Raw genomic sequence first — 25,718 nt, 5'->3', positions numbered from 1 at the left:
AAACAACACCTCCACTACACTGATCCTCAACACAGGTGCCCCATAAGGGTGCGTGCTCAGTCCCCTCCTGTACTCCCTGTTCACCCATGACCGCTGCGCCACGCACGCTTCCAACTCAATCATCAAGTTTGTAGACGTCACAACAGTGGTAGGCCTGAACACCAACAATGACGAGACGGCCAACAGGGAGGAGGTGGGGGCCCTGGTGGACTGGTACCAGGAAAATAACCTCTCACTCAAGCTCAACAAACCCAGGAGCTGATCGTGGACTTCAGGAGACAGCAGAGGGAGCACGCCCCCATCCACATCAACGGGGAGCTTGTGGAGAAGGTGAAAAGCTTCAAGTTCCTCGGTGTACACATCACTGACAATCTGAAATGGTCCACTCACAACAGGAGGCTGAATAAATTTGTCTTGGCCCCTAAGACCCTCACAAACTTCTACAGATGCAATATTGAAAGCATCCTGACAGGCTGTATCACCGCCTGGTACGGCAACTGCAACGCACGCAACTGCAGGCCTCTCCAGAGGATGTGCGGTCTGCCTAACACATCACAAAGGGTACACTGCCTGCCCTCCAGGATATCTACAGCACCCGATGTCACAGGAAAGCCAAAAATATCATCCAGGACATCAACCACCCGAGCCACGGCCTGTTCACCCTGCTATCATCCAAAAGGAGAGATCAGTACAGGTGCATCAAAGCTGAGACCAAGAGATAGAAGCCGTTTTTCAATCTCAAGGCCATCAGACTGTTAAATAGCCATCACTAGCCGGCCTCCTACTCATTTAATTTGTACATATCGTATTCTAGTCAAATCAATCCATTCAACTATTGCTGTAAATATACACTGTACTATCCTAAAGATATACTAAATATTCTATCCACATACTCTCCATATATCCCACCACATACACATATATATACAGTACCAGTAAAACGTTGACACACCTACTCATTCCAGGGTTTCTTTATTTGTACTATTTTCTACATTGTAGAACAATAGTGAAGACATCAAAACTATGAAATAACACATGAAATCATGTCGTAACCAAAGAAGTGTTCAACAAACTTTATATTTTATATTTGGAGATTCTTCAAAGTAGCCCAAGTTGCCCTGACGACAGCTTGCACTTCGCGTCATACCCAAGACGGTTGCAATCGCTGCCAATGGTGTTCCAACAAAGTACTGAGGAACGGGCCTGAATACTTACGTTTTTTAAAGTTTATCCGGGTTTTTTTCAATATAAACTTGCAACCATTTCTAAAAACCTGTTTTTGCTTTGTCATTATGAGGTATTGTGTGTATATTGATGAGGGGAAAAAACAATTTAATACATTTTAGAATAAGGCTGTAACATAACAAAATGTGGAATAAGTCAAGGGGTCTGAATACTTTCCGAATGCACTATAATTATACTCTGGACTCTGACATTGATTGTCCTAATATTATATATTTCTTAATTTAATAGTTGTACTTTTAGATTTGTGTGTATTGTTGTGAATTGTTAGATATAACTGCACTGTTGGAGCTAGGAACACAATCATTTCGCTACACCCGCAAGGCGGCAGGTAGCCTAGTGGTTAGAGCTTTGGGCCAGTAACTGAAAGGTTGCTGGATCGAATCCCTGAGCTGACAAGGTAAAAAGCTGTCGTTCTGCCCCAGTTAACCCACTGTTCCCCGGGCGCCGAAGACGTGGATGTTGATTACGGCAGCCCCCCGCACCTCTCTGATTCAGAGGGGTTGGGGTTGGGTTAAATGGGGAAGACACATTTCAGTTGAATGCTGTACAACTTGTACAACTTTCCTTTCCCCCAATAACGTCATGCTAAATGTGTGTATGCAACCAATAAAATCTGATTTGATTTAAAGCAGTGCAATAAAAACAAACTCAACTCTTAGCCCCAGTCCCTTGGAACTCCCAGTAGATTTGAAAGGGTTTGGATGGATATGATATGCTAATAATGGTCTGGTAGGCCAATTCCATTACATTGCTTATGGTCATGCAATCTTTACAGATCTACTGGGCTGTCTCTGGGTAGGGCTAGGGGTTTAGGTATGGGTAAAAAAGCATTTTGTGCTTGATCTTGTTGATATTGTACATCGCTAGTGAGCGGCATGTCCTCTCTATTGTGAGGGTCTAGATTAATAACAAAAGCCTTGTAACAGTCTGTCTCACCTGTTGTTTCTCCATAGTGAGCTCGTCAAACAGCCTCTCAGCGTCGGCCAGGGAGTGGAGGTCTGTCCCGGGGTCCTGGAGGTCTGAGCCTAACCCCCCAGCCCCCTGCTCCTCCCAGCCCAGCCCACACACCCCCCCCTGGGGCTCAACACTGCCCGATGACTCAACTGAACCACCAGATGACCGCTGGGTGGCTGGAGGAGAGAGAGAGAAAGAGGGTAATAGTGTCCCCCTTGGCATTTTTCCTATTTTGTTGCATTACAACGTGTAATTTAAATGGATTTTTATTTGGATTAGTGAAGTGAAGTTTAAAAATTACTTGTTTCAAAAAATTCAAAAAACAAATACAAAACGGAAAAGTGGTGCATGCATATGTATTCACCCCCTTTGCTATGAAGCCCTTCAATAAGATCTGGTGCAACCAATTACCTTCAGAAGTCACATAATTAGTTAAATAAAGTCCACCTGTGTGCAATCTAAGTGTCACATGATCTGTCACTTGATCTCAGTAGATATATGCATGTTCTGAAAGGCCCCAGAGTCTGCAACACAACTAAGCAAGGGGCACCACCAAGCAAGCAGCACCATGAAGACCAAGGAGCTCTCCAAACAGGTCAGAGACAAAGTTGTGGAGAAGTACAGATCAGGGTTGGATTATAAAAAAAGAACAGAAATTTTGAACATCCCACGGAGCACCATTAAATTCATTATTCAAAAATGGAAAGAATATGGTACCACAACAAACCTGCCAAGAGGGCTACCCACCAAAACTTACAGACCAGGCAAGGAGGGCATTAATCAGAGAGGCAAGAAAGAGACCAAAGATAACCCTGAAGGAGCTGCAAAGCTTCACAGCGGAGATAGAACCATAGAACCACTTTAAGCCGTACACTACCGGAAAAAGCCCTTGCTTAAAGAAAAAAATAAGCAAACACGTTTGGTGTTTGCAAAAGGCATGAGGGAGACTTCCCAAACATATGGAAGAAGGTACTCTGGTCAGATGAGACTAAAATTGAGCTTTTTGGCCATCAAGGAAAACTATGTCTGGCGCAAACCCAACACCTATCATCACCCTGCGAATATCATCCCCACAGTGAAGCATGGTGGTGGCAGCATCATGCTGTGGGGATGCTTTTCATCGGCAGGGACTGAGAAACTGTTCAGAATTGAAGGAATGATGGATGGCGCTAAATACAGGGAAATTCTTGAGGGAAACCTGTTTCAGTCTTCAAGAGATTTGAGACTGGGACAGAGGTTCATCTTCCAGCAGGACAATGAGCCTAAGCATACTGCTAAAACAACATTCGAGTGGTTTAAGGGGAAACATTTAAATTAGAGGTCGGCCGATTAATTAGGGCCGATTTCAAGTTGTAACAAATCGGTAATCAGCATTTGTGGACGCCGATTACATTGCACTCCACGAGGAGGCTGACCACCTATTACGTCAGTGCAGCAAGGAACCAAGGTAAGTTGCTAGCTAGCATTAAATGTATCTTATAAAAAACAATCAATCTTAACAATCACTAGTTAACTACACATGGTTGATAATATTACTAGTTTAACTAGCTTGTCCTGCATTGCAAATAATCAAATGTGGTGCCTTTTAATTTATCATCAAATCACAGCCTACTTCGCCAAATGGGTGATTATTGATTATTTAACAAACGCATTCGCGAAAAAAGCTCTGTAGTTGCACCAATGTACCTAACCATAATCATCAATGCCTTTCTTAAAATCAATACAAGCATATTTTTTTTTAAACCTGCATATTTAGTTAAAAGAAATTCACGTTAGCAGGCAATATTAACTAGGGAAATTGTGTCGCTTCTCCGGCTTTCTATGCAAGCAGAGTCAGGGTATATGCAGCAGTTTGGGCCGCCTGGCTCGTTGCGAACTTTGTGAAGACTATTTCTTCCGAACAAAGACCGTAATTAATAGAAATTGTCCTATAATAACTACAACCTAAAACTTCTTAACTGGGAATATTGAACATTCATGTTAAAAGGAACCACCAGCTTTCATATGTTCTCATGTTCTGAGCAAGGAACTTAAACGTTAGCATTTTTACATGGCCATATTGCACTTTTACAACACTTTGTTTTTGCATTATTTAAACCAAATTGAACATGTTTCATTATTTATTTGAGAATAAATAGATTTTTATTTATGTATTATATTAAGTTAAAATAAGTGTTCATTTGGTATTGTTGTAATTGCCATTATTACAAATATATATAAAAAAGAAACAAAATTATAATAAAAAAATAAAAAATAAACAAATAAGCCGATTAATCGGTATCGGCTTTTTTTGGTCCTTCAATAATTGGTTTCGGTGTTGAGATTCATAAATCAGTCTACCTCTAATTTAAATGTATTGGAATGGCCTAGTCAAAGCCCCAGACCTCAATCCAACTGAGAATTTGTAGTATGACTTAAAGATCGCTGTACACTAGCGGAACCCATCCAATTTGAAGGAGCTGGAGCAGTTTTGCCTTGAAGAATGGGCAAAAATCCCAGTGGCTAGATGTGCCAAGCTTATAGAGACATACCCCAAGAGACTTACAGCTGTAATTGCTGCAAAAGGTGGCTCTACAAATTATTGACTTTGGGGGGGGGGGGGTGAATAGTTATGCACGCTCAAGTTATTTCTTGTTTGTTTCACACAAAAATATTTTGCATCTTCAAAGCGGTAGGGATGTTGTGTAAATCAAACCATACAACCCCCCCCCAAAAAAAATCTATTCTAATTCCAGGTTGTAAAGCAACAAAATAGGAAAAATTCCAAGGGGGGTGAATACTTTCGCAAGCCACTGTATTCCACTGAACACACTAACCAGGTGTCAAGAGTGTAAAACAACATTGCTTCTTTTACCTTCTGAAAACAGTCTCTTCCTGGGGCTGGAGTTGTGGAAGGAGTGGTGTCTCTGGTCTGATGCCACGTCAAACCTGAAACGGACAATCACAAACCTGAACTCTGAGGCTAAAACATATCAAGCATGGTAGGGAAAATGCGTCAGGAATAATGAGACACAATAGTTGAAGACACACCTGTAATGAACAGGGTGAAAACAAATCAAGGGTGCACAGATTCAGCTTAGGACCGGTCCTGTCATCCAGGGGTACTTAACCCGTACCTGTTGTGTAGCTGCTGTTGTCGTGGTAGTGGGTTGCCAAAGGCAGTGGAGTAGTTCTCTGTAGGACAGCGTTTGGGGCTGGATTTAGCCGACTGAGGCGTCATCAGGGTCTCTCTCTTAGCTAGAACATAACACTAGATAAGTTCAAGAACCCTACACAATGAACTACACAAGGAAATAGCAGTGAAAATGACATGACGCACTGGGTGTGGTAGGGGGGAAGGTGGCCCTCTGGGCGCGGGGGGGCAGAGAGGAGGACCTGTGGCCTTCTGGAGACAGACTTCTCTGGGCCCTCAGCAGACACACTCCCCTGAATGTCCCAGACGCAGCCCTTCCAGGAGAAGCCACACCCTGGGGAGGTCCATCCCTGCCTCCATTCAGACAGACCATGCCTCTTTCAGATCCGGACGCACCACTCTCCTGTCCAGTCCCGCCCCTGTCCTGTGTTGTTGGTTCTCTGTGGTTTCTCTCTATGAAGCCAACAGTGGGCCTCCGGCTGCCCAGCCCTGCAACACAGACAGATACATAGAGACAGCTAGTTAATAATAATCGTGTCCCCTTTGGGGAAATCTGTCTTGCATCTCAACAAACACCACCACAGCATCATCACATAAGTTAAAGTATACAGCTCAAAAACAGACTAACAATCAAAAGACTTCAGAGTAGACTAGAGAATCAAACACGTCCTCTTTCTTCCTCACTTTCTTAGAACTGACAAGATTTTTAGTTTGCAAAAATCACTCAATTTTCACTAGACAGAAAAGCTTAAAATGCTGGTTTCAACTAAAAAAAACATATCCAAAAGGCTGAGGGGAGAATACAACCTCCAACTTTATGACTGGAGCCAATGACTGAGTTATGCTACACTGTTCTAGCACCGTGCTGAGGACGGAGTGAAGGTAATGAGTTGGTGAGTAAGCGGAGGGCCTACTGTGGGATGAGGAGTGTGTCTTACTGGAGGCCAGTGAGAGTGAGTCAGAGGTACTGTGGCTGGTCTTACAGGGGGCCCGGTCCTCAGTGGTTCTGGTCTCATCCAGCTCTATCAGGGCCCTCATCAGTGGGGTCAGAGGCCCCCGAGTCTCCCTCACAACCTCACCCCTTTCCTGCTCACGCTCTGGAGGGGACAAACACCTACAGGACAAAACAGGACCCGGGTGAGTTAAACTGGTCCGATTTTTAATCAGGGTTAAATCAAGGGGAAAGGGGATTAAAAGGAGGTATTCCAAAGTTAACACTGCAACCATACCTCCTGCTGCCAGTGTGGTCTGTAAAGTGGCCCGAACTGCCTGATTGGTCAGTTTGAGGGCAAGGGGACATCCTGTAACTCTGCGATTGGTCAGTTTGAGGACTGGGAGACTTCCAGGTGCTGTGTGATTGGTCGGTTTGAGGGCAAGGAGAAATTCTATAGGTGGATTCTGGTTGCCAAGGGTGTTTGCTGGGCGAAAGCAACAGGTCCGGATGGTGGTACAGACTGGAGAGGGATAACAGTAACAACAGCTACAGTCAGACAAACAGACAGACAGGAGAGGGTTAACAACAGTGACAACAGCTAGAGTCAGACAGAGAGACAGGAGAGGGTTAAAAATAATAATAACGGCTATAGGTCAGACCTGCTTTGGGACCTAACGGAAGCACAACATGCATACGTGGAGGAGAGGAGACCGTACCCAGCTCCAGAAGGCTGTGTGTGGTTGTGGACAGCCTGGCGACTCCTGGCCTGGTTCTCATGCTCCAGCTGATTCACCTGGCTCTCCAGCTTACAGACCACCCTGAGGAGGCGGGCCACAGACAGATACAGGAAAGAGAGTGTGGGTGATCGAGACATGTCAAATACAGGATCGCCACCGGTGCTGGGACAAAACACACTGATGAAGAAAGAAAAGCTGGCACATAATACATCTATTCTTTGTTTACCAAAATAGATAGTCACACCAAAAGAAAATAACTCCTCTCTCAGTCAAAAGGGATTCTTCAATCTGTCACTCTTGGCCCGTATCCACAAAACATCAGGGAAAATGTCCTAGGAATCATGTTAAAAGCTGTTTTAAGACGACAACAAAAGCCCCCAGCTCAGAGGTTTTAGGATCATTTTAAGACTGTCACACAGGGTTATCGTCTGTAGACGGCTGTGCAAAGAAAATCTATTAAATCCTTTTAAATCTCAGGCTGTAACAACAAACTGTGGAATTAAGTCAAGGGGTTCGAATACTTTCTGAAGGCACTGTAGGTTATTCAATAATCAAAAAGAAAAACATGTTTATTTATTAACCTCGTGGTTCTAAGTATTTAGGCATGTCATATAAAATATAGGCTACACGTGAAATCGTTTTGAAAAGCGCAAGAGACACTGTTGCATGTAGGTCCAGATTATTTATGGAGTGATCATATAAACATATCAAAACATTTTAACACCACCAAAGCAATTGCTTGTGGCACGGGAACCACTGACTCACTGCATTTCTCCATTGTTAAAAAACCCTTTCTGGTAACTTAACAGGTTAAGACAGCTCATGAGCTCTCCTAAATATCTGTCGACTAGGTGGAACTGGAACTTAAGACTAAAGAGGCTTCATGCATAGCTTTTATTTTGAGCCGTAAGAGTAGGAGTGAAGTCTCTATTCTCAGCACTTACGACACATTTTCTACTCTGATGTACATTGTGGATACGGCCTTTCTTCTCCTCCTGCTCCTCCTTTTGACTGTCTTTGCTGTTTGAGAGGATGGCTACGGGCTGCTGGTGGGAGATGGGTAGGAGGCTTGACCAAATCCGTACATTCAGTTATATTTTATATTTTTAAATCATGGGCTGGAGCTCCTTGTGTGGTGTTGACTGTGTTTGTTGTGTCTGTCCTGTTTGTGGATGTTCCGACAATTCTAAATATAAAATCACCCCAAAAAATGTGGTCACTCTGGTAACACTGGAGGTGTCAAAAACACTCAACAACTGGATGTCCGATTCGGACAAATTACATAACTCTGAAAGTAATTGAAATACCCCAAATAGTATTTGAACCCAGGTCTGATCAGTAGTTGAATATTGGAATGTGTTTGGAAATACACTTGGAAAGTATTGGCATCTATTTGAAAATACTCAAATACACAAGACACTTGTATTTGAAAATACCTTCAAGTAGAACTAGATTTTCGACCACGTTATTTGAAAATACTCAAATAGGGCTATTTTTTAACCCAGGTCTAGTTATGATTTATCTAGCATATCTATCTTGTAGATGTTGGTTTTCAGGTCTTGGTGTTGGATGCTTGATGTTACCTTTTTAGTTCAGAAACCTGCTCGTTCGCATCAAACAGCTTGTTCTCTGTAGACACCAGGTTGTCCTGTTGATAGAGAACAAAAGGTTAGAACCAGAACAACGTGTCACCTGTTATTCTTGAGGTGGAATAACACCGAAAGGGACAATAGATTATACTAATAGAATAGTTTCGTTACCTTAACCCCCCCGTGGTCTTTCTTCAGAGAGTCATACTCTCCCAGAAGCTAGGGAGACAAAAACACACAACCCCTGAGTCATCATGACCACACACACACACACACCAGAGTGTGTCTATTAAACCTTTGTGCTACAGCCAAATAGCTTATTACAAGGTCCCTTGCACACATCCAGCGGGTACTGAAAGAGCTGCTCAAATAAGAGACTGGTGTAAGAGACGTAGAGGTAATGTTCTCCAGATGTTCTGTAGGTAATCTCCCAAACTACAACACCTAGAAAGTATTCTTTCCCAGAGGGTCAGAGACCAGAGATTTCAGTTGGTTTACTTAGCTAGTCTGGTATAACGTCAGAACTCACGTCCTGCAGCATCTTGTACTCCCTCTCCCTCCTGGCCTCCTTATCTTGCGTTTCTCTGCAGGCGTTCTCCAAAGCCTCCTCTAGCTGCCGGACCCGGGTCCTGAGGCGGCCGGCCGAGGAGTCCTTCTCCCTGCCTGACTGCCTGCTTTCGTCCAATCGCTGCTGCAGGGACGTTGCCGTGGAGCAGGCTGTGTCGTAGCGCTCTGGCCAGTCAGCCTGAAAGAGACAGCAGAGCTCGTCACACACACACACACACACACACACACACACACACACACACACACACACACACACACACACACACACACACACACACACACACACACACACACACACACACACACACACACACACACACACACACACACACACACACACACAACTAAGGGTATAACAGTATCCTACCAGTTGTTTCTCTAGGATGGTGTTCTTGTTCTCCAGCTCCTGGATACGGCTGCTTGCTTCAGACAGAGCTCGCTCTAGCTGAGCACACCTGGTAATACAACATCCACAACTTAGATCTCACACACACACACACACACACACACACACACCAACCTTCCCCCAAACACACCCACCCACACTCTCCACCACTACCTCTGTCTGAGTGTGTGGTTGCTCTGCTCCAGGTCGTGAGGCAAGTCTCTCAGGTCCAGTTTGTCCCGGAGGACTTTGATCTCTGCCTCGTAGTAAGCCTTCAGATCAGCTACATGACGAGTGTGTTTCTCTCTCAGCTTCTCTCTCAGCCTGGAGAAAGAGGGGAGCATAGAAAGAAGGGAAAAGAGGAGGAATGGGAGGAGAAAAAAGATTAGTAGTACTCAGTATGTATCAATTACCTTAGTTATTATACTACTTGTTCCTCTGATTTATGCCCTAAATAATATTAGTGTGGCCCCAGAGGTGTCATGCCCATAGGGGGGCACAGGGGCATGTGGCCCCTATGTGATAGGGCATGGGCCCCCCGATGTGATAGGTTCCCAATCACATCACCAGCTGCCAAGAAGCCATTTCAGGCAATCAAGTTAGTTAGACAAGCTAGCTACTCTATCTTAGCTAGCATGCCTGCTGGCAAGGTTGGTAGACTTTAGAAAAGCGAGCAATTACTAAATGTACTGAAAAAGACACACTCCTTTCAATCTTTTACCCAGATTTTAGTCATAAAAAATAACCACCAGCCATACACACAGCTCAAGAAGTATGCTTAGATATGCAGAAAAATATTTTTTTTTTTTTACGTAGAATTAAGTACAATTATGGCTCTAGATTGCAGAACAAAAATTGTTTCAAGTGTACTTGTCGACCTCTCAGCTATCCTCAGGGACTTTGTGCCCCTTAGATGTGTGGACTGCATGACGCCCGTGTGACCCAATATATAAAAACATAACCAGCCCTCTGGCCACTCACAGAGAGACGATCACAGGGTCTTCCAGTGACGCCGCTTTCTCCATACGAGGGCCGCTCCGGGAGTGTGTGTGAGAGTGCGTCTGCCTCCCAGACACAGCCAGTTGCTTCAGGGTGCTGGTGTGTGTGTGACTCCCCTCCTCCTCACTGGCCTGAGTGACTAAGGCCTTGCGTTGCTGGCTGCTGGGGAGCATCAAGGGCTTGGAGGTAGTGGGGGGCGACGGGGCTGGTTTTATCCAAGGAGAGGCCACTCTGGCTAGGGTAGGTGCAACGGCGGAGAGGCTGGAGGCGTTGGAGGCACAGTCTGTGTCCCCGGGGTTGGCACTGCCCTCGGCCATGCTGTCTGGGCTGACGGGGGTGTCAACGCGGGGGTAGAGCTGCGGCTGGGTGGGGTAGGAGGGGCTGCTGAAGTGGGAGGGCGAGGTGAAGCCGGAGGTTCGATCTGATTGACGGAGCTGAATAGTGGGATCTAGAGTTAACACCTAGAACAAAGAGAAGGGTTAGAGCAGGTGTCTGTGTGTGTTAGACGATATATTGTTTATATTGTATACCGGGGTATTTTGAAATACCGACAGTATGATTTTCAATACTGTGGGTTGGGGACACCCCCACCTCGTGGGGGCTGCCAGGGCACGTGCTACGCCACTGCTTATAACTGCAAGTATAACTATAAGTAAAGTAAGATATGTCAAATGAATTATATCCAGCTCAGGGCTCCAGCTATGAATTTGGTTTGCTAAATGTCAAGATCAAGCTTCTTGGGTACAGAAGAGACATTCAAATCTACTCCTGGATCAAGATCCCTGTTAACTAAATTGTTTTGTGAAACAAAAAAACAAAAATAATTATACAATTCTGGAAAAAATGTAAAAGACCACTGCAAAATTACGAGTTTCTCTGGTTTTACTATTTATAGGTATGTGTTTGGGTAAATTAACATGTTTGTTTTATTCTATAAAACTAAACTACTGACAACATTTCTCCCAAATTCCAAATTAAAATATTGTCAATAAGAGCATTTCTTTGCAGAAAATGATAACTGGTCAAAATAACAAAAAGATGCAGACCTCGAAGAATGCAAAGAAAATAAGTTCATATGAATTTTTAGACAACACAATACTAATGTTTTAACTTAGGAAGAATTCAGAAATCAATATCTGGAGGAATAACCCTGATTTTCAATCACATCTTTCATGCGTCTTGGCATGCTCTCCACCAGTCTTTCACATTGATGTTGGGTGACTTTATGCCACTGCTGGCGCAAAAATTCAAGCAGCTCAGCTTTGTTTGATGGCTTGTGACTATCAATCTTCCTCTTGATCACATTCCAGAGGTTTTCAATGGGGTTCAGGTCTGGAGATTGGGCTGGTCATGACAGGGTCTTGATCTGGTGGTCCTACATCCACACCTTGATTCACCTGGCTGTGTGGCATGGAGCATTGTCCTGCTGGAAAAACCAATCCTCAGAGTTGGGGAACATTGTCAGAGCAGAAGGAAGCAAGTTTTCTTCCAGGACAACCTTGTACGTGGCTTGATTCATGCGTCCTTCACAAAGACAAATCTTCCCGATTCCAGCCTTGCTGAAGCACCCCCAGATCATCACCCATTCTCCACCAAATTGCACAGTGGGTGCGAGACCTGGAGAGGCCTACAAGCCACAGTGTCTCGCACCCACTGTGAAATGTTTAATTTTTCCAGAAATTAAGTCCTGGAATTTTGCTTAAATTAATTTTTAAAAAGTTAGCTTATAACAGTGAACCTTTTTGTGGGATACACATAAGGCATTTCTTGGTCTTGTGGCATATTTGGTTAAACTATTCCCAAATCAATGGAATTGCAACCCTCTGCATGCACAGTGCATTTTTCCATGACATGTACAGCTGATTCTTAAAATCTTGCACACTAAATGAAATGCTATTGAGCTCACACTACTACACTGTCTGGGCCAAGGACTTCATGCTTTCTGGTAAGTTTTGATTACAATACTGGGTGGGGTGAATATATGTTGTATGACATTCATGATCTTTTGTTAACTAGCCTACAGGAAAGTGTGTTTAAATCATTTCTAACTTGTTAACAATTTCTGCTAGTTAGTTTTTGCTACCATGTGGGTTTTAGCTTGCTTGAGCCTGTTAACTTCTTTGGGGTAGGGGGCAATATTTTTACATCCAGATAAAAAGTGTGCCCAGAGTAAACTGCCTGCTATTCAGGCCCAGATGCTAGGATATGCATATTATTAGTAGATTTGGATAGAAAACACTCTGAAGTTTCTAAAACTGTTTGAATGATGTCGAAGTATAACAGAACCCATATGGCAGGCAAAAGCCTGAGAAAAAAATACAACCAGGAAGTGGGAAATCTGAGGTTTGTAGGTTTTCAAGTCTTAGCCTATCCAATATACAGTGTCTGTGGGGTCATATTGCACTTCCTAAGGCTTCCACTAGATGTCAACCGTATTTAGAACCTTGTTTCAGGCTTCTACTGTGAAGTGGGAGAGAATGAGAGCTGATTGAGTCATGTGTCTGCCAGAAGGCCATGTGCTCAGTCAGACGCACGCCCGTGAGAGTTAGCTCCGTTCCCTTTCATTTCTAAAGACAAAGGAGTTCTCCGGTTGAAATATTATTGAAGATTTATGATAAAAACATCCTAAAGATTGATTATATACATCGTTTGACATGTTTCTACGTACTGTAATAACTTTTTTGACTTTGTCTGGACCTAGCCTGCGCATTTTAATTACTGTACTAAATGCACAAACAAAAAGGAAGTATTTGGACATAAATTATGGACTTTATCGAACAAAACTAATATTTATTGTGGAACTGGGATTCCTGGGAGTGCATTCTGATGTAGATCATCAAAGGTTAGTGATTAATTTTCTCTCTATTTCTGCTTTTGGTGACTCCTCTCTTTGGCTGGAAAAATGGCTGTTTTTTTGTGACTAGGTACTGACCTAACATAATCGCATGGTATGCTTTTGTCGTAAAGCCTTTTTGAAACCGGACACTGTGGTGTGATTAACAACAAGTTTATCTTTAAAATGGTGTATAATACATGTATGTTTGAGGAATTTTAATTATGAGATTTCTGTTTGAATATGGCGCCCTGCACATTCACTGGATGTTGGTCAGGTGGGACGTTAGCGTCTCACGTACCCTAGAGAGGTTAACTGAGGAGTGTTAATTCACCTGTGTCCATACATGTTTCACTTTAAAACATTTATCTTACAAAGGAGATGTTTAATCTAACTGCTTAACTATTTATCTGTACATCAAATTGTATTTTATTTTCCCCTCATCTTTACAGGAAAATGCCACGGGCAGCATTGGATGTGTGGAGACATTTAACTGCAGCTAATGTAGAAGGAAAAGCTGTGTACATTTGCAAATACTGTGCCAAATCATATGTGAAGAATGCAACAAAGAGGCAGAATCATCTGGCCAAGTGCATAAAGTTCCCTCAGTGCTCACAACAAGCAACCTCTGACAAAAGTCCCTCAACTTCTATTTGAGATAAAAAATAATGCACATTGGTGCGGCTGGCTTCCGGGTTGGATGCGCGCTGTGTTAAGAAGCAGTGCGGATTGGTTGGGTTGTGACAACAGTTCATGGTCCTCCTGGAATCAGAAGTTATTCTTTTTTTTGTATTCTTTTTTTTACCCCCTTTTTCTCCCCAATTTCTTAGTAGTTACTGTCTTGTCTCATCGCTACAACTCCCGTACGGGCTCGGGAGAGACGAAGGTCGAGAGCAATGCGTCCTCCAAAACACAACACAACCAAGTCGGAGGAAACACCGTACACCTAGCGACCTGGTCAGCGTGCACTGCGCCCGGCCCGCCACAGGAGTCACTAGCGCGCGATGAGACAAGGATATCTCTACCGGCCAAACCCTCCCTGACCCGGACGATGCTAGGCCAATTGTGCGTCGCCACATGGACCTCCCGGTCGCGGACGGCTGCAGCCTGGGCTCGAACCCAGAGTCTCTGGTGGTACAGCTAGCACTGCGATGCAGTGCCTTAAGAGCACTGCGCCGCAGTGCCTTAAGAGCACTGCGCCACCCTGGAGGCCCCGGAATCATACGTTTTTTGACTCAATGGAGCAACGTAGTCAGAGAAATGCTGATGAATGTCTTGCTCGAGTTGTGTATGCAACTGGTTCACCTCTGATGCTTACAGGCAATGTGTATTGTATTGGAAGATATTTCTGAAATGTTCTTCACCCAGCATACACCCCTCCAACCAGACATGCTTTATCTACTCATTTGCTGGATGCAGAGTTCAGAGCTCAAGTGAAGGTCAAGCAAATCATAGAGAAACCAGACTGTATTGCAATCATCTCTGATGGGTGGTTGAATTTTCGTGTGCAAGGAATAATTAACTACATCTCCACCCCTCAACCAGTATTCTACAAGAGCACAGACACAAGGGACAACAGACACACCGGTCTCTACATTGCAGATGAGCTGAAGACAGTCAATGACCTTGGACCACAGAAGGTAATTGCACTGGTAACAGACAATGCTGCGAACATGAAGGCTGCTTGGTCTGAAGTGGAGGAGTCCTACCCTCACATCACACCCATTGAATCGGAGTATGCAATTGTCATGATGACTGGAGGAATGTCCACCACAGCTGTTGCCAGAGAATTCAATGTTCATTGATGTACCATAAAAACACTATTTTAGAGAATTTGGCAGTATGTCCAACCGGCCATACGTGTAACCACGCCAGCTCACATCTGAGTATTTCTGTCTGTAATAAAGCCCTTTTGTAGGGAAAAATCTATTCTCATTGGCTGGGCCTGGATCTCCATTGAGTGGGCCTGGCTCCCAAGTGGGTGAGTCTATGCCTAAGCCCCTGCCCAGTCATGTAAAATCCATAGAATAGGGCGTAATGAATTTATTTCAATTGACTGATTTCCTTATATGAACTGTAACTCAGAAGAAAAAAAATATATATATATATATATACACACACACACTTATTTATTAAATGTTTTTAATTAGAAGCATAAAACCATTTAGGCAACAGGGATCTTGATCCAGGATGGGCTTGAACGTCTCTGCTGTAACCAAGAAGATAGCTCAATTCTTTTTTTATAGCACCCCTTGTGTGCACTTCTGGTAATACATTTGTTTTTTTTCACTCAACTTTTTCACTCCGGACGCTTTATCTGGACACGTTTCGTCAGGACCTCCAACAGCCGAAGCTAAGTAGTAACATTAACATGATGCCTTCTAATTGCAGTCGCTGTACTCATAATATACAGGAGAACGATCGCCTTCCGGCGAGGATAGCTGTGCTACAAGCCCAGCTTCAGACGCAATCGTTAGGCAAGGGTAATTTCAGTGTAGGAAAGGATGAAACAGCGTCTGTGCCACCAGTAAGTACAGATAGTAGTATAAATCCCCTGGCACAGTCCCCGCAGCCGGACAACTTTCTCGCGGTTTCTGGAAGGAAATGCAGGAATGCTCAACCGGTGTCGCTCATTCAGCCGACAGAAACTTTCAACCGGTTTTCCCCATTAAGCAGCGAGTCGGAGTTAGAGGCCGAGTCTTCTCTGGTCTCTACTGCTCCCGTTACGGGGTCTGAGACACCGAAGCTTCCCACCATTAGCTCTGACAAATTGAAAACTCCAGTAATTGGCGACTCCATTACCCGCAGTATTAGACTTAAAACGAATCATCCAGCGATCATACACTGTTTACCAGGGGGCAGGGCTACCGACGTTAAGGCTAATCTGAAGATGGTGCTGGCTAAAGCTAAAACTGGCGAGTGTAGAGAGTATAGAAATATTGTTATCCACGTCGGCACCAACGATGTTAGGATGAAACAGTCAGATCACCAAGCCAACATAGCTTCTGCGTGTAAATCAGCTAGAAAGATGTGTAAGCATCGAGTAATTGTCTCTGGCCCCCTCCCAGTTAGGGGGAGTGATGAGCTCTACAGCAGAGTCTCACAACTCAATCGCTGGTTGAAAACTGTTTTCTGCCCCTCCCAAAAGATAGAATTTGTAGATAATTGGCCCTCTTTCTGGGACTCACCCACAAACAGGACCAAGCCTGACCTGCTGAGGAGTGACGGACTCCATCCTAGCTGGAGGGGTGCTCTCATCTTATCTACCAACATAGACAGGGCTCTAACTCCTCTAGCTCCACAATGAAATAGGGTGCAGGCCAGGCAGCAGGCTGTTAGCCAGCCTGCCAGCATAGTGGAGTCTGCCACTAGCACAGTCAGTGTAGTCAGCTCAGCTATCACCAGAGACCGTGTCTGTGCCTCGACCTAGGTTGGGCAAAACTAAACATGGCGGTGTTCGCCTTAGCAATCTCACTAGGATAAAGACCTCCTCCATTCCTGTCATTATTGAGAGATCATGATACCTCACATCTCAAAATAGGGCTACTTCATGTTAGATCCCTTACTTCAAAGGCAATTATAGTCAATGAACTAATCACTGATCATAAACTTGATGTGATTGGCCTGACTGAAACATGGCTTAAGCCTGATGAATTTACTGTGTTAAATGAGGCCTCACCTCCTAGCTACACTAGTGAGCATATCCCCGTGCATCCCACAAAGGCGGAGGTGTTGCTAACATTTACGATAGCAAATTTCAATTTACAAAAAAAAAATATGTTTTTGTCTTTTGAGCTTCTAGTCATGAAATCTATGCAGCCTACTCAATCACTTTTTATAGCTACTGTTTACAGGCCTCCTGGGCCATATACAGTGTTCCTCATTGAGTTCCCTGAATTCCTATCGGACCTTGTAGTCATAGCAGATAATATTCTAATCTTTGGTGACTTTAATATTCACATGGAAAAGTCCACAGACCCACTCATAAAGGCTTTCGGAGCCATCATCGACTCAGTGGGTTTTGTCCAACATGTCTCTGGACCCACTCACTGTCACAGTCATACTCTGGACCTAGTTTTGTCCCATGGAATAAATGTGTGGCTCTTAATGATTTTCCTCATAATCCTGGACTATCGGACCACCGTTTTATTACGTTTGCAACAAATAATCTGCTCAGACCCCAACCAAGGAACATCAAAAGTCGTGCTATAAATTCACAGACAACACAAAGATTCATTGATGTCCTTCCAGATTCCCTCTGTCTACCCAAGGACGCCAGAGGACAAAAATCAGTTAACCACCTAACTGAGGAACTCAATTTAACCTTGCGCAATACCCTAGATGCAGTTGCACCCCTAAAAACTAAAAACATTTCTCATAAGAAACTAGCTCCCTGGTACACAGAAAATACCCGAGCTCTGAAGCAAGCTTCCAGAAAATTGGAACGGAAATGGCGCCACACCAAACTGGAAGTCTTCCGACTAGCTTGGAAAGACAGTACCGTGCAGTACCGAAGAGCCCTTACTGCTGCTCGATCATCCTATTTTTCTAACTTAATTGAGGAAAATAAGAACAATCCGAAATTCCTTTTTGATACTGTCGCAAAGCTAACTAAAAAGCAGCATTCCCCAAGAGAGGATGGCTTTCACTTTAGCAGTGATAAATTCATGAACTTCTTTGAGGAAAAGATTATGATTATTAGAAAGCAAATTACGGACTCCTCTAAATCTGCGTATTCCTTCAAAGCTCAGTTGTCCTGAGTCTGCACAACTCTGCCAGGACCTAGGATCAAGAGAGATGCTCAAGTGTTTTAGTACTATATCTCTTGACACAATGATGAAAATAATCATGGCCTCTAAACCTTCAAGCTGCATACTGGACCCTATTCCAACTAAACTACTGAAAGAGCTGCTTCCTGTGCTTGGCCCTCCTATGTTGAACATAATAAACGGCTCTCTATCCACCGGATGTGTACCAAACTCACTAAAAGTGGCAGTAATAAAGCATCTCTTGAAAAAGCCAAACCTTGACCCAGAAAATATAAAAAACTATCGGCCTATATCGAATCTTCCATTTCTCTCAAAAATTTTAGAAAAGGCTGTTGCGCAGCAACTCCCTGCCTTCCTGAAGACAAACAATGTATACAAAATGCTTCAGTCTGGTTTTAGACCCCATCATAGGACTGAGACTGCACTTGTGAAGGTGGTAAATTACATTTTAATGGCATCGGACCGAGGCTCTGCATCTGTCCTCGTGCTCCTAGACCTTAGTGCTGCTTTTGATACCATCGATCACCACATTCTTTTGGAGAGATTGGAAACCCAAATTGGTCTACACGGACAAGTTCTGGCCTGGTTTAGATCTTATCTGTCGGAAAGATATCAGTTTGTCTCTGTGAATGGTTTGTCCTCTGACAAATCAACTGTCAATTTCGGTGTTCCTCAAGGTCCCGTTTTAGGACCACTATTGTTTTCACTATATATTTTACCTCTTGGGGATGTTATTCGAAAACAATGTTAACTTTCACTGCTATGCGGATGACACACAGCTGTACATTTCAATGAAACATGGTGAAGCCCCAAAATTGCCCTTGCTAGAAGCATGTGTTTCAGACATAAGGAAGTGGATGGCTGCAAACGCCTCCTAATTGTCCCTAGAATTTCTAAGCAAACAGCTGGAGGCAGGGCTTTCTCCTATAGAGCACCATTTTTATGGAACGGTCTGCCTACCCATGTGAGAGACGCAGACTCGGTCTCAACCTTTAAGTCTTTACTGAAGATTCATCTCTTCAGTGGGTCATATGATTGAGTGTAGTCTGGCCCAGGAGTGGGAAGGTGAACGGAAAGGCTCTGGAGCAACGAACCGCCCTTGCTGTCTCTGCCTGGCCGGTTCCCCTCTTTCCACTGGGATTCTCTGCCTCTAACCCTATTACAGGGGCTGAGTCACTGGCTTACTGGGGCTCTCTCATGCCGTCCCTGGAAGGGGTGCGTCACCTTAGTGGGTTGATTCACTGATGTGGTCATCCTGTCTGGGTTGGCGCCCCCCCTTGGGTTGTGCCATGGCGGAGATCTTTGTGGGCTATACTCAGCCTTGTCTCAGGATGGTAAGTTGGTGGTTGAAGATATCCCTCTAGTGGTGTGGGGGCTGTGCTTTGGCAAAGTGGGTGGGGTTATATCCTTCCTGTTTGGCCCTGTCCGGGGGTGTCCTCGGATGGGGCCACAGTATCTCCTGACCCCTCCTGTCTCAGCCTCCAGTATTTATGCTGCAGTAGTTTGTGTCGGGGGGCTAGGATCAGTTTGTTATATCTGGAGTACTTCTCCTGTCCTATTCGGTGTCCTGTGTGAATCTAAGTGTGCATTCTCTAATTCTCTCTTTCTCTCTCTCGGAGGACCTGAGCCCTAGGACCATGCCCCAGGACTACCTGACATGATGACTCCTTGCTGTCCCCAGTCCACCTGGCCGTGCTGCTGCTCCAGTTTTTTTATCTGTTCTGCCTTATTATTATTCGACCATGCTGGTCATTTATGAACATTTGAACATCTTGGCCATGTTCTGTTATAATCTCCACCCGGCACAGCCAGAAGAGGACTGGCCACCCCACATAGCCTGGTTCCTCTCTAGGTTTCTTCCTAGGTTTTGGCCTTTCTATGGAGTTTTTCCTAGCCACCGTGCTTCTACACCTGCATTGCTTGCTGTTTGGGGTTTTAGGCTGGGTTTCTGTACAGCACTTTGAGATATCAGCTGATGTACGAAGGGCTATATAAATACATTTGATTTGATTTGAATACAGTATACCCCGGTATGGTACGGAAACGGTATGAACATCTGGAACCGCCCAACCTTAGTGTGTGTGTGTGTGTGTGTACCTGTGTTGACGTGGGGCTGCAGGTGAGAGAGCGGTCCCAGTCAGTGTGTTTAGACTCAGTAGTTCTCTGCTTGCTGTGGTAGATCTCTCTGAGAGACCGCTTCTGGTCCTCTGGAGAGGTCTGGGAGACACAGAGAGAGACGCACAACAAACTAATACAACGGAGGGAGGTGGTGTCATTTGTTTTCGTTTACTTGGGATTGAGGTCTGAAAACGTGTGGGATTTCCCTAAGAAGAGACTAACTTTTTCAGCACAATGAAAACAAACACTGTATTTAAGGTGGAACAAGTTTGGGTTGTCCTTTTGACCTTCACCTACCAGACTGATAGAGGCCTCCTGCAGCAGCAGGTAGGCTCCACTGTCGAAACTGTCAGGTAGAGGGCGGTAGAGCTCACTCTCATCCAGGCGCCAGTACGTCAGACCTGAAGGACAAGAAGCAGACACGTATCACTACATTTTAACAACCTCTATACTAGACTGCTTTATAACTATGTTACTACAAGCACTTAGTATTATTGCTTTGACCGCATTTCAGAACTGCTGCTCAAGCAAAGGCAACAGTGTTATTCAACAAGGTGACAAGACCGCGCAGGATGTAGGCCAATGTTTAGAGCGGATACAAAGAGGCCTGTGTTTGTGTGTGTGTGTGTGGTTACCTGAGGCCTCAGACATGAGGCTGTCACTTCTCCTCAGAGGAAAGGAGTTGGTGAAGGTAGCAGCCGACCTATGCTGAAAACAGAGAGAAGAGAAATGAACATAGGAGAAGGAGAGAGAATGAGACCCAAAGCTAACTCCAGTGTTTTACTGTTTCCTTTTCAAAATGCTTCCCCACAAGGAATCCTGTTTCAACTGACTGTGACGCATATAAAGCAGGGCAGATACAGTGACAAACAGACAAAATACAAGGTGATATAACAAAACGGCTGCGCATTTTACTGACTCCAGTAATCCAAATAGTTTTACATAATTTTATCCAGCTACTAGAAATTCAAAAGGAACCGGGTGCGTCGGCTGGAGTTAGGTGTACCTTGTCCTGGAGGTCAGTGTTCTCCAGGGGGCTGTCTCTAGGGCTCTGCCTGGGGCTGGGCTGCTGATCCTGGGAGGAAGAGGTCTGAGGGCCGCTCTGGCCCGGGAATGGGGCCTGGAGGGGTGGGGGGGAAGCCAGGGGAGGTTGGGCCTGCCCCGCTGTGCTCTTCTTGGGTTTGCTGCGTCTCTGTCTTTGAGCCCAGGAGGTCAGCGATTGGCTAGAGGTTCTCTGCTGCTCAGGTGGACTAGGATTGTCTCTAGGAGCCACCTCATTGGCCGAGGCACTCCTCTTCTGACCCTCCTGGCCAATCAGAATGGTCTCTGTGTAGTCCTGGAGGTGAAGGGACCAACCAGGCTCCTCTTTCCCCCGGCCTCTCTCCTCTACTCCCCCCGGAGTCTTTGTCCCCTCGAGCCCTGACCCCCAGGCTGACAGGGTCCCATACCCACTGCTCAGCACCGTCCCTGCCCCCTCAGCCCACCTCTCTCTTGGGGTGACCGTCCCTGGCCGAGGGGGTGGGGGTAGAGGGAAGGTGGAGCTCAGAAGGGGTTGTGGAACAGAGAGGGAGGTGGGGGGAGCAGAGAGAGGCGGGTTCCCATTGGGAAGGTCCGTGGAGGGTGAGGGGTGGATGGTGGCAACAGCAGGGGAAGAGGAGTAGTCTGGGTGTGTCTGTGTGACAGTAAACAGCGTAGATTGGTAATCGTGATGTGTCTGTGTGTTGGTGGTAGCAGTATATGGGTAATTGTTGTGGGTCTGTGTGCTGGTCTGGCGGTTCTGGAGCTGAACCAAGGCTTTGATCTCATCCTGAATCAGCTGGAAGAGGAAAATAATCACAGTGTAAACAGGCATCAGAACATGCATCTTTATGGATTCTAGAACAGGCCATGTATAGTTCAGAGCTGTACTTGGCAATAGTCAAATCAAATGTTTTTGGTCACATACACATATTTAGCGAATGTTATTGCGGGTGTAGCGAAATGCTTGTGTTCCTAGCTCCAACAGTCCAATAGTATCTAACAATTCACAACAATACACACCAATATAAAAGTAAACAAATAGAATTAAGAAATACTAAAATATATTAGATTGAGCAATGTCGGAGTGGCATTGACTAAAATATAGTAGAATACAATACAGTATATACATATGAGATGTGTAAAGCAGTAGGTAAACATTGAAGTGACTAGTGTTCCACTATTAAAGTGGCCAGCGATTCCAAGTCTATGTATACAGGGCAGCAGCCTCCAAGGTGCAGGGTTGCGTAACCGGGTGGAAGCCGGCTAGTGATGGCTATTTAACAGTCTGATGGCCATGAGTTAGAAGCTGTTTTTCAGTCTCTCGGTCCCAGCTTTGATGCATCTGTATTGACCTCGCCTTCTGGATGATAGCGGGGTGAACAGGCAGTGGCTCGGGTGGTTGATGTCCTTGATGATCTTTTTGGCCTTCCTGTGTCATCGGGTGCTGTAGGTGTCCTGGAGGGCAGGTAGTTTGCCACCGGTGATGCGTTGGGCAGCCTCTGATGCACCACCCTCTGAAGAGCCCTGCGGTTGCGGGAGGTACAGTTGCCGTACCAGGCGGGGATACAGCCCAAAAGGATGCTCTGAATTGTGCATCTGTAAAAGTTGAGGGTTTTAGGGACCAAGCCAAATTTCTTCAGCCTCGTGAGTTTGAGGCTTCTTCACCACACTGTCTGTGGCCCGTCATGAAGTCCAGGACCCAGTTACACAGGGCGGGGTTCAGACCCAGGGCCACGAGCTTACTGATAAGCTTGGAGGGTACTATGGTGTTGAATGCTGAACTATAGTCAATGAACAGCATTTTTACACTGGTATTCCTCTTGACCAGGTGGGATAGGGCAGTGTGAAGTGCGATGGCGATTGCATGGTCTGTGGATCTATTGAGGCGGTAAGCAAATTGAAGTCGGTCTAGGGTGTCAGGTTAAATGATCCTTAACTAGCCTCTCAAAGCACTTCATGATGACAGAAGTGAGTGCTACGAGGTGATAGTAATTTAGTTCAGTCACCTTTGCTTTCTTCGGTACAGGACCAATGGTAGACATCTTGAAGCAAGTGGGGACAGCAGACTGGGATAGCGAGAGATTGAGTATGTCTGTAAACACTCCAGCCAGCTGGTCTGCGTATGCTCGAAGGATGCGCCTAGGGACGCCGTCTGGGCCAGCAGCCTTGCGAGGGTTAACGCACCTAACTGTCTTACTCACGTCGGCCACGGAGAAGGAAAGCCCACAGTCCTTGGTAGCGGGCCGCGTCGGTGGCACTGTGTTATCCTCAAAGCGGGCGAAGAAGGTGTTTAGCTTGTCCGGAAGCAAGACGTCAGTGTCTGCAACATGGCTGGTTTTCTGTTTGTAGTTCGTGATTGTCTGTAGACACTGCCACATACGTTGTGTCTGAGCCGTTGAATTGCGACTCCTTCGTCTCTGTACTGACGTTTTGCCTGTTTGCCTTACGGAGGGAATAACTACATTGTTTGTATTCGGCCATATAACCAGTCACCTTGCCATGGTTAAATGTGGTGGTTCGCACTTTCAGTTTTGCGTGAATGCTGCCATCTATCCACGGTTTCTGGTTTGGGTAGGTTTTAATAGTCACAGTGGGTAAAACATATCCTATACACTTCCTGATGAACTCAGTCACCGTATCCGTGTATTCGATGATGTTACTCTAAGAGGCTACCTGAAACATATCCCAGTCCGCGCGATAAAAATAATCTTGAAGCATGGATTCCGATTGGACAGGCCATCGTTGAATAGACCTTAGCACGGGTACTTCCTGTTTGAGTTTCTGCCTATAGGAAGGGAGGGGCAAAATGGAGTAGTGATCAGATTTGTCGAAACGAGAGCGGGGGAGGGCCTTGTAGGCATTTCGAAAAGTTGAGTAGCAGCGGTCCAATGATTTTCCAGAACGAGTACTACAGTCAATGTGTTGGTAGAACTATGGTTGCATTTTCCTCCATTTTTTTTTTGTTAAAATCACCAGATACAATAAATGCAGTCTCAAGATATGTGGTTTCCAGTTGCATAAAGTCCAGTGTAATTCTTTGAGGGTCGTCCTGGTATCGGCTTGAGGGGGAATATACTCGGCTGTGACTATAACCGAAGATAATTATTTTTGGAGGTAATACAGTCGGCATTTGATTGAGAGGTATTCTAGGACATCTGAACAAAAGGACTTGAGTTTGTGTGTTATCACAATCACACGATGAGCAGCTAATCGTGAAACATACACCCCCGCCTTTCTTCTTCCTGGAGAGTTCTTTATTCCCGTCTGCGCGATGTACTGAGAACCCAGCTGGCTGTATGGACGGGGACAGTATATTCCGAGACAGCCAGAGTATGTTACAATGCCTGATGTCTCTCTGGAAGGAGATCCTTGCCCTGAGCTCATCTACTTTATTGTCCAGAGACCGAACATTAGCAAGTAATATACTCTGAAGCGGTGGATGGTGGGCACACTTCCTGAGTCGGACTAGAAGTCCACTCCGAATACCTCAATTGCCCTGGGAGGTACAAACAAAGGACCCAATTCCGGAAAGTTGTATTCCTGGTCATAATGTTAGCAAGTTACCACTGCTCTGATATACAAAAGTTATTTCAGGGCTGTATGTAATACCAACAACAAAAATCTGTGCTAATAATGTAAGAAATAACACACAAAAAAACGAAATACTGCAAAGTTTCTTAGGAGCTAGAAGTGGAGCTGCTATACCTGTTGGTGCCATCTTCCGTGAAAATCACACACACTTAAATAGTAGTACAAACCTGTATTTGGCACTGGTACTGTTCTTGCTGAGCCAGGATCTGCTCTTGGTACTGTTTCTCTACTAGCTGGAACAGATGCAGCCATCGACCCTGTTGAACAAAGACACGTACACATCTTCAACATTAGGTCTGTACAGTACCATCCAGAAAGCATTGGAAAAGATTTCCTCTTAAAGTTATGGGCACGTTTCCAGTGTGAATATGAATATGGCAAATAGTCAAATGTTATGATTGGAGGGAAGAAGTGTGACAGCTGTGAGTTAGGCTCGCAGAAGGGGTCTGTGTGTGTGTGGGGGGGGGTTGCATCCGGAAGCAGCTGTGCTCCAGTTATGATGTGAGAAAAGTGAATTAGTGGTACTATGCCATGCACCCAGGGAGGTGAGGGGGAGGGGGTATGGCACCTGATATTACAGTCCATAAGAAACTCACTGATTCCCTTTTAGCGACTCAGTTATTTGCACATTTTCAAACATAGGTTAAATGTTAATCTTTTCTGGGCACAATAACAGACTTGGGTATGGGTTGCATCTCAAAAGTAATCGAGCCTGTGTTTTCAGATCAGGAAAGCTGTATGAGAGGAGAGGGCAGGAGGTCATTAAGACAATTGGGATAGATCCCATGTAGAGCTGGGACGCAGGCATTTTGCTGACATTGTTCATTACGACAAGTTGCCTATA

General features: G+C 45.0%; 1 protein-coding gene across 3 annotated transcripts in view; it reads right to left on the bottom strand.

The window, feature by feature from the left end:
- LOC139408848 (M-phase phosphoprotein 9-like) overlaps nt 1–25,718 on the bottom strand; it is a 32,549-nt gene that overhangs the window by 4,718 nt on the left and 2,113 nt on the right. For 2 of the 3 annotated variants that reach the window (XM_071153230.1, XM_071153231.1), the window contains exons 4-21: nt 25,042–25,131; nt 21,270–22,079; nt 20,899–20,971; nt 20,561–20,664; nt 20,243–20,362; nt 10,526–11,004; nt 9,719–9,868; nt 9,527–9,614; nt 9,122–9,337; nt 8,764–8,811; nt 8,587–8,651; nt 6,983–7,084; nt 6,562–6,786; nt 6,271–6,446; nt 5,519–5,821; nt 5,316–5,436; nt 5,054–5,127; nt 2,182–2,375 (exon numbers count right to left, since the gene is read on the bottom strand). In XM_071153230.1, coding sequence (XP_071009331.1) covers nt 2,182–2,375; nt 5,054–5,127; nt 5,316–5,436; nt 5,519–5,821; nt 6,271–6,446; nt 6,562–6,786; nt 6,983–7,084; nt 8,587–8,651; nt 8,764–8,811; nt 9,122–9,337; nt 9,527–9,614; nt 9,719–9,868; nt 10,526–11,004; nt 20,243–20,362; nt 20,561–20,664; nt 20,899–20,971; nt 21,270–22,079; nt 25,042–25,131 — 3,438 coding nt within the window. The remainder of the gene's footprint in view (nt 1–2,181; nt 2,376–5,053; nt 5,128–5,315; nt 5,437–5,518; nt 5,822–6,270; nt 6,447–6,561; nt 6,787–6,982; nt 7,085–8,586; nt 8,652–8,763; nt 8,812–9,121; nt 9,338–9,526; nt 9,615–9,718; nt 9,869–10,525; nt 11,005–20,242; nt 20,363–20,560; nt 20,665–20,898; nt 20,972–21,269; nt 22,080–25,041; nt 25,132–25,718) is intronic. The other variant, XM_071153232.1, reaches the window with a different exon arrangement.

The sequence above is a fragment of the Oncorhynchus clarkii genome, chromosome 5 (genome assembly GCF_045791955.1).
Source record: "Oncorhynchus clarkii lewisi isolate Uvic-CL-2024 chromosome 5, UVic_Ocla_1.0, whole genome shotgun sequence".
In the NCBI taxonomy this organism is placed as follows: domain Eukaryota; kingdom Metazoa; phylum Chordata; class Actinopteri; order Salmoniformes; family Salmonidae; genus Oncorhynchus; species Oncorhynchus clarkii.
The sequence above is the reverse complement of the archived record's forward strand: the minus strand, read 5'-3'. Positions and strand labels throughout refer to the sequence as shown.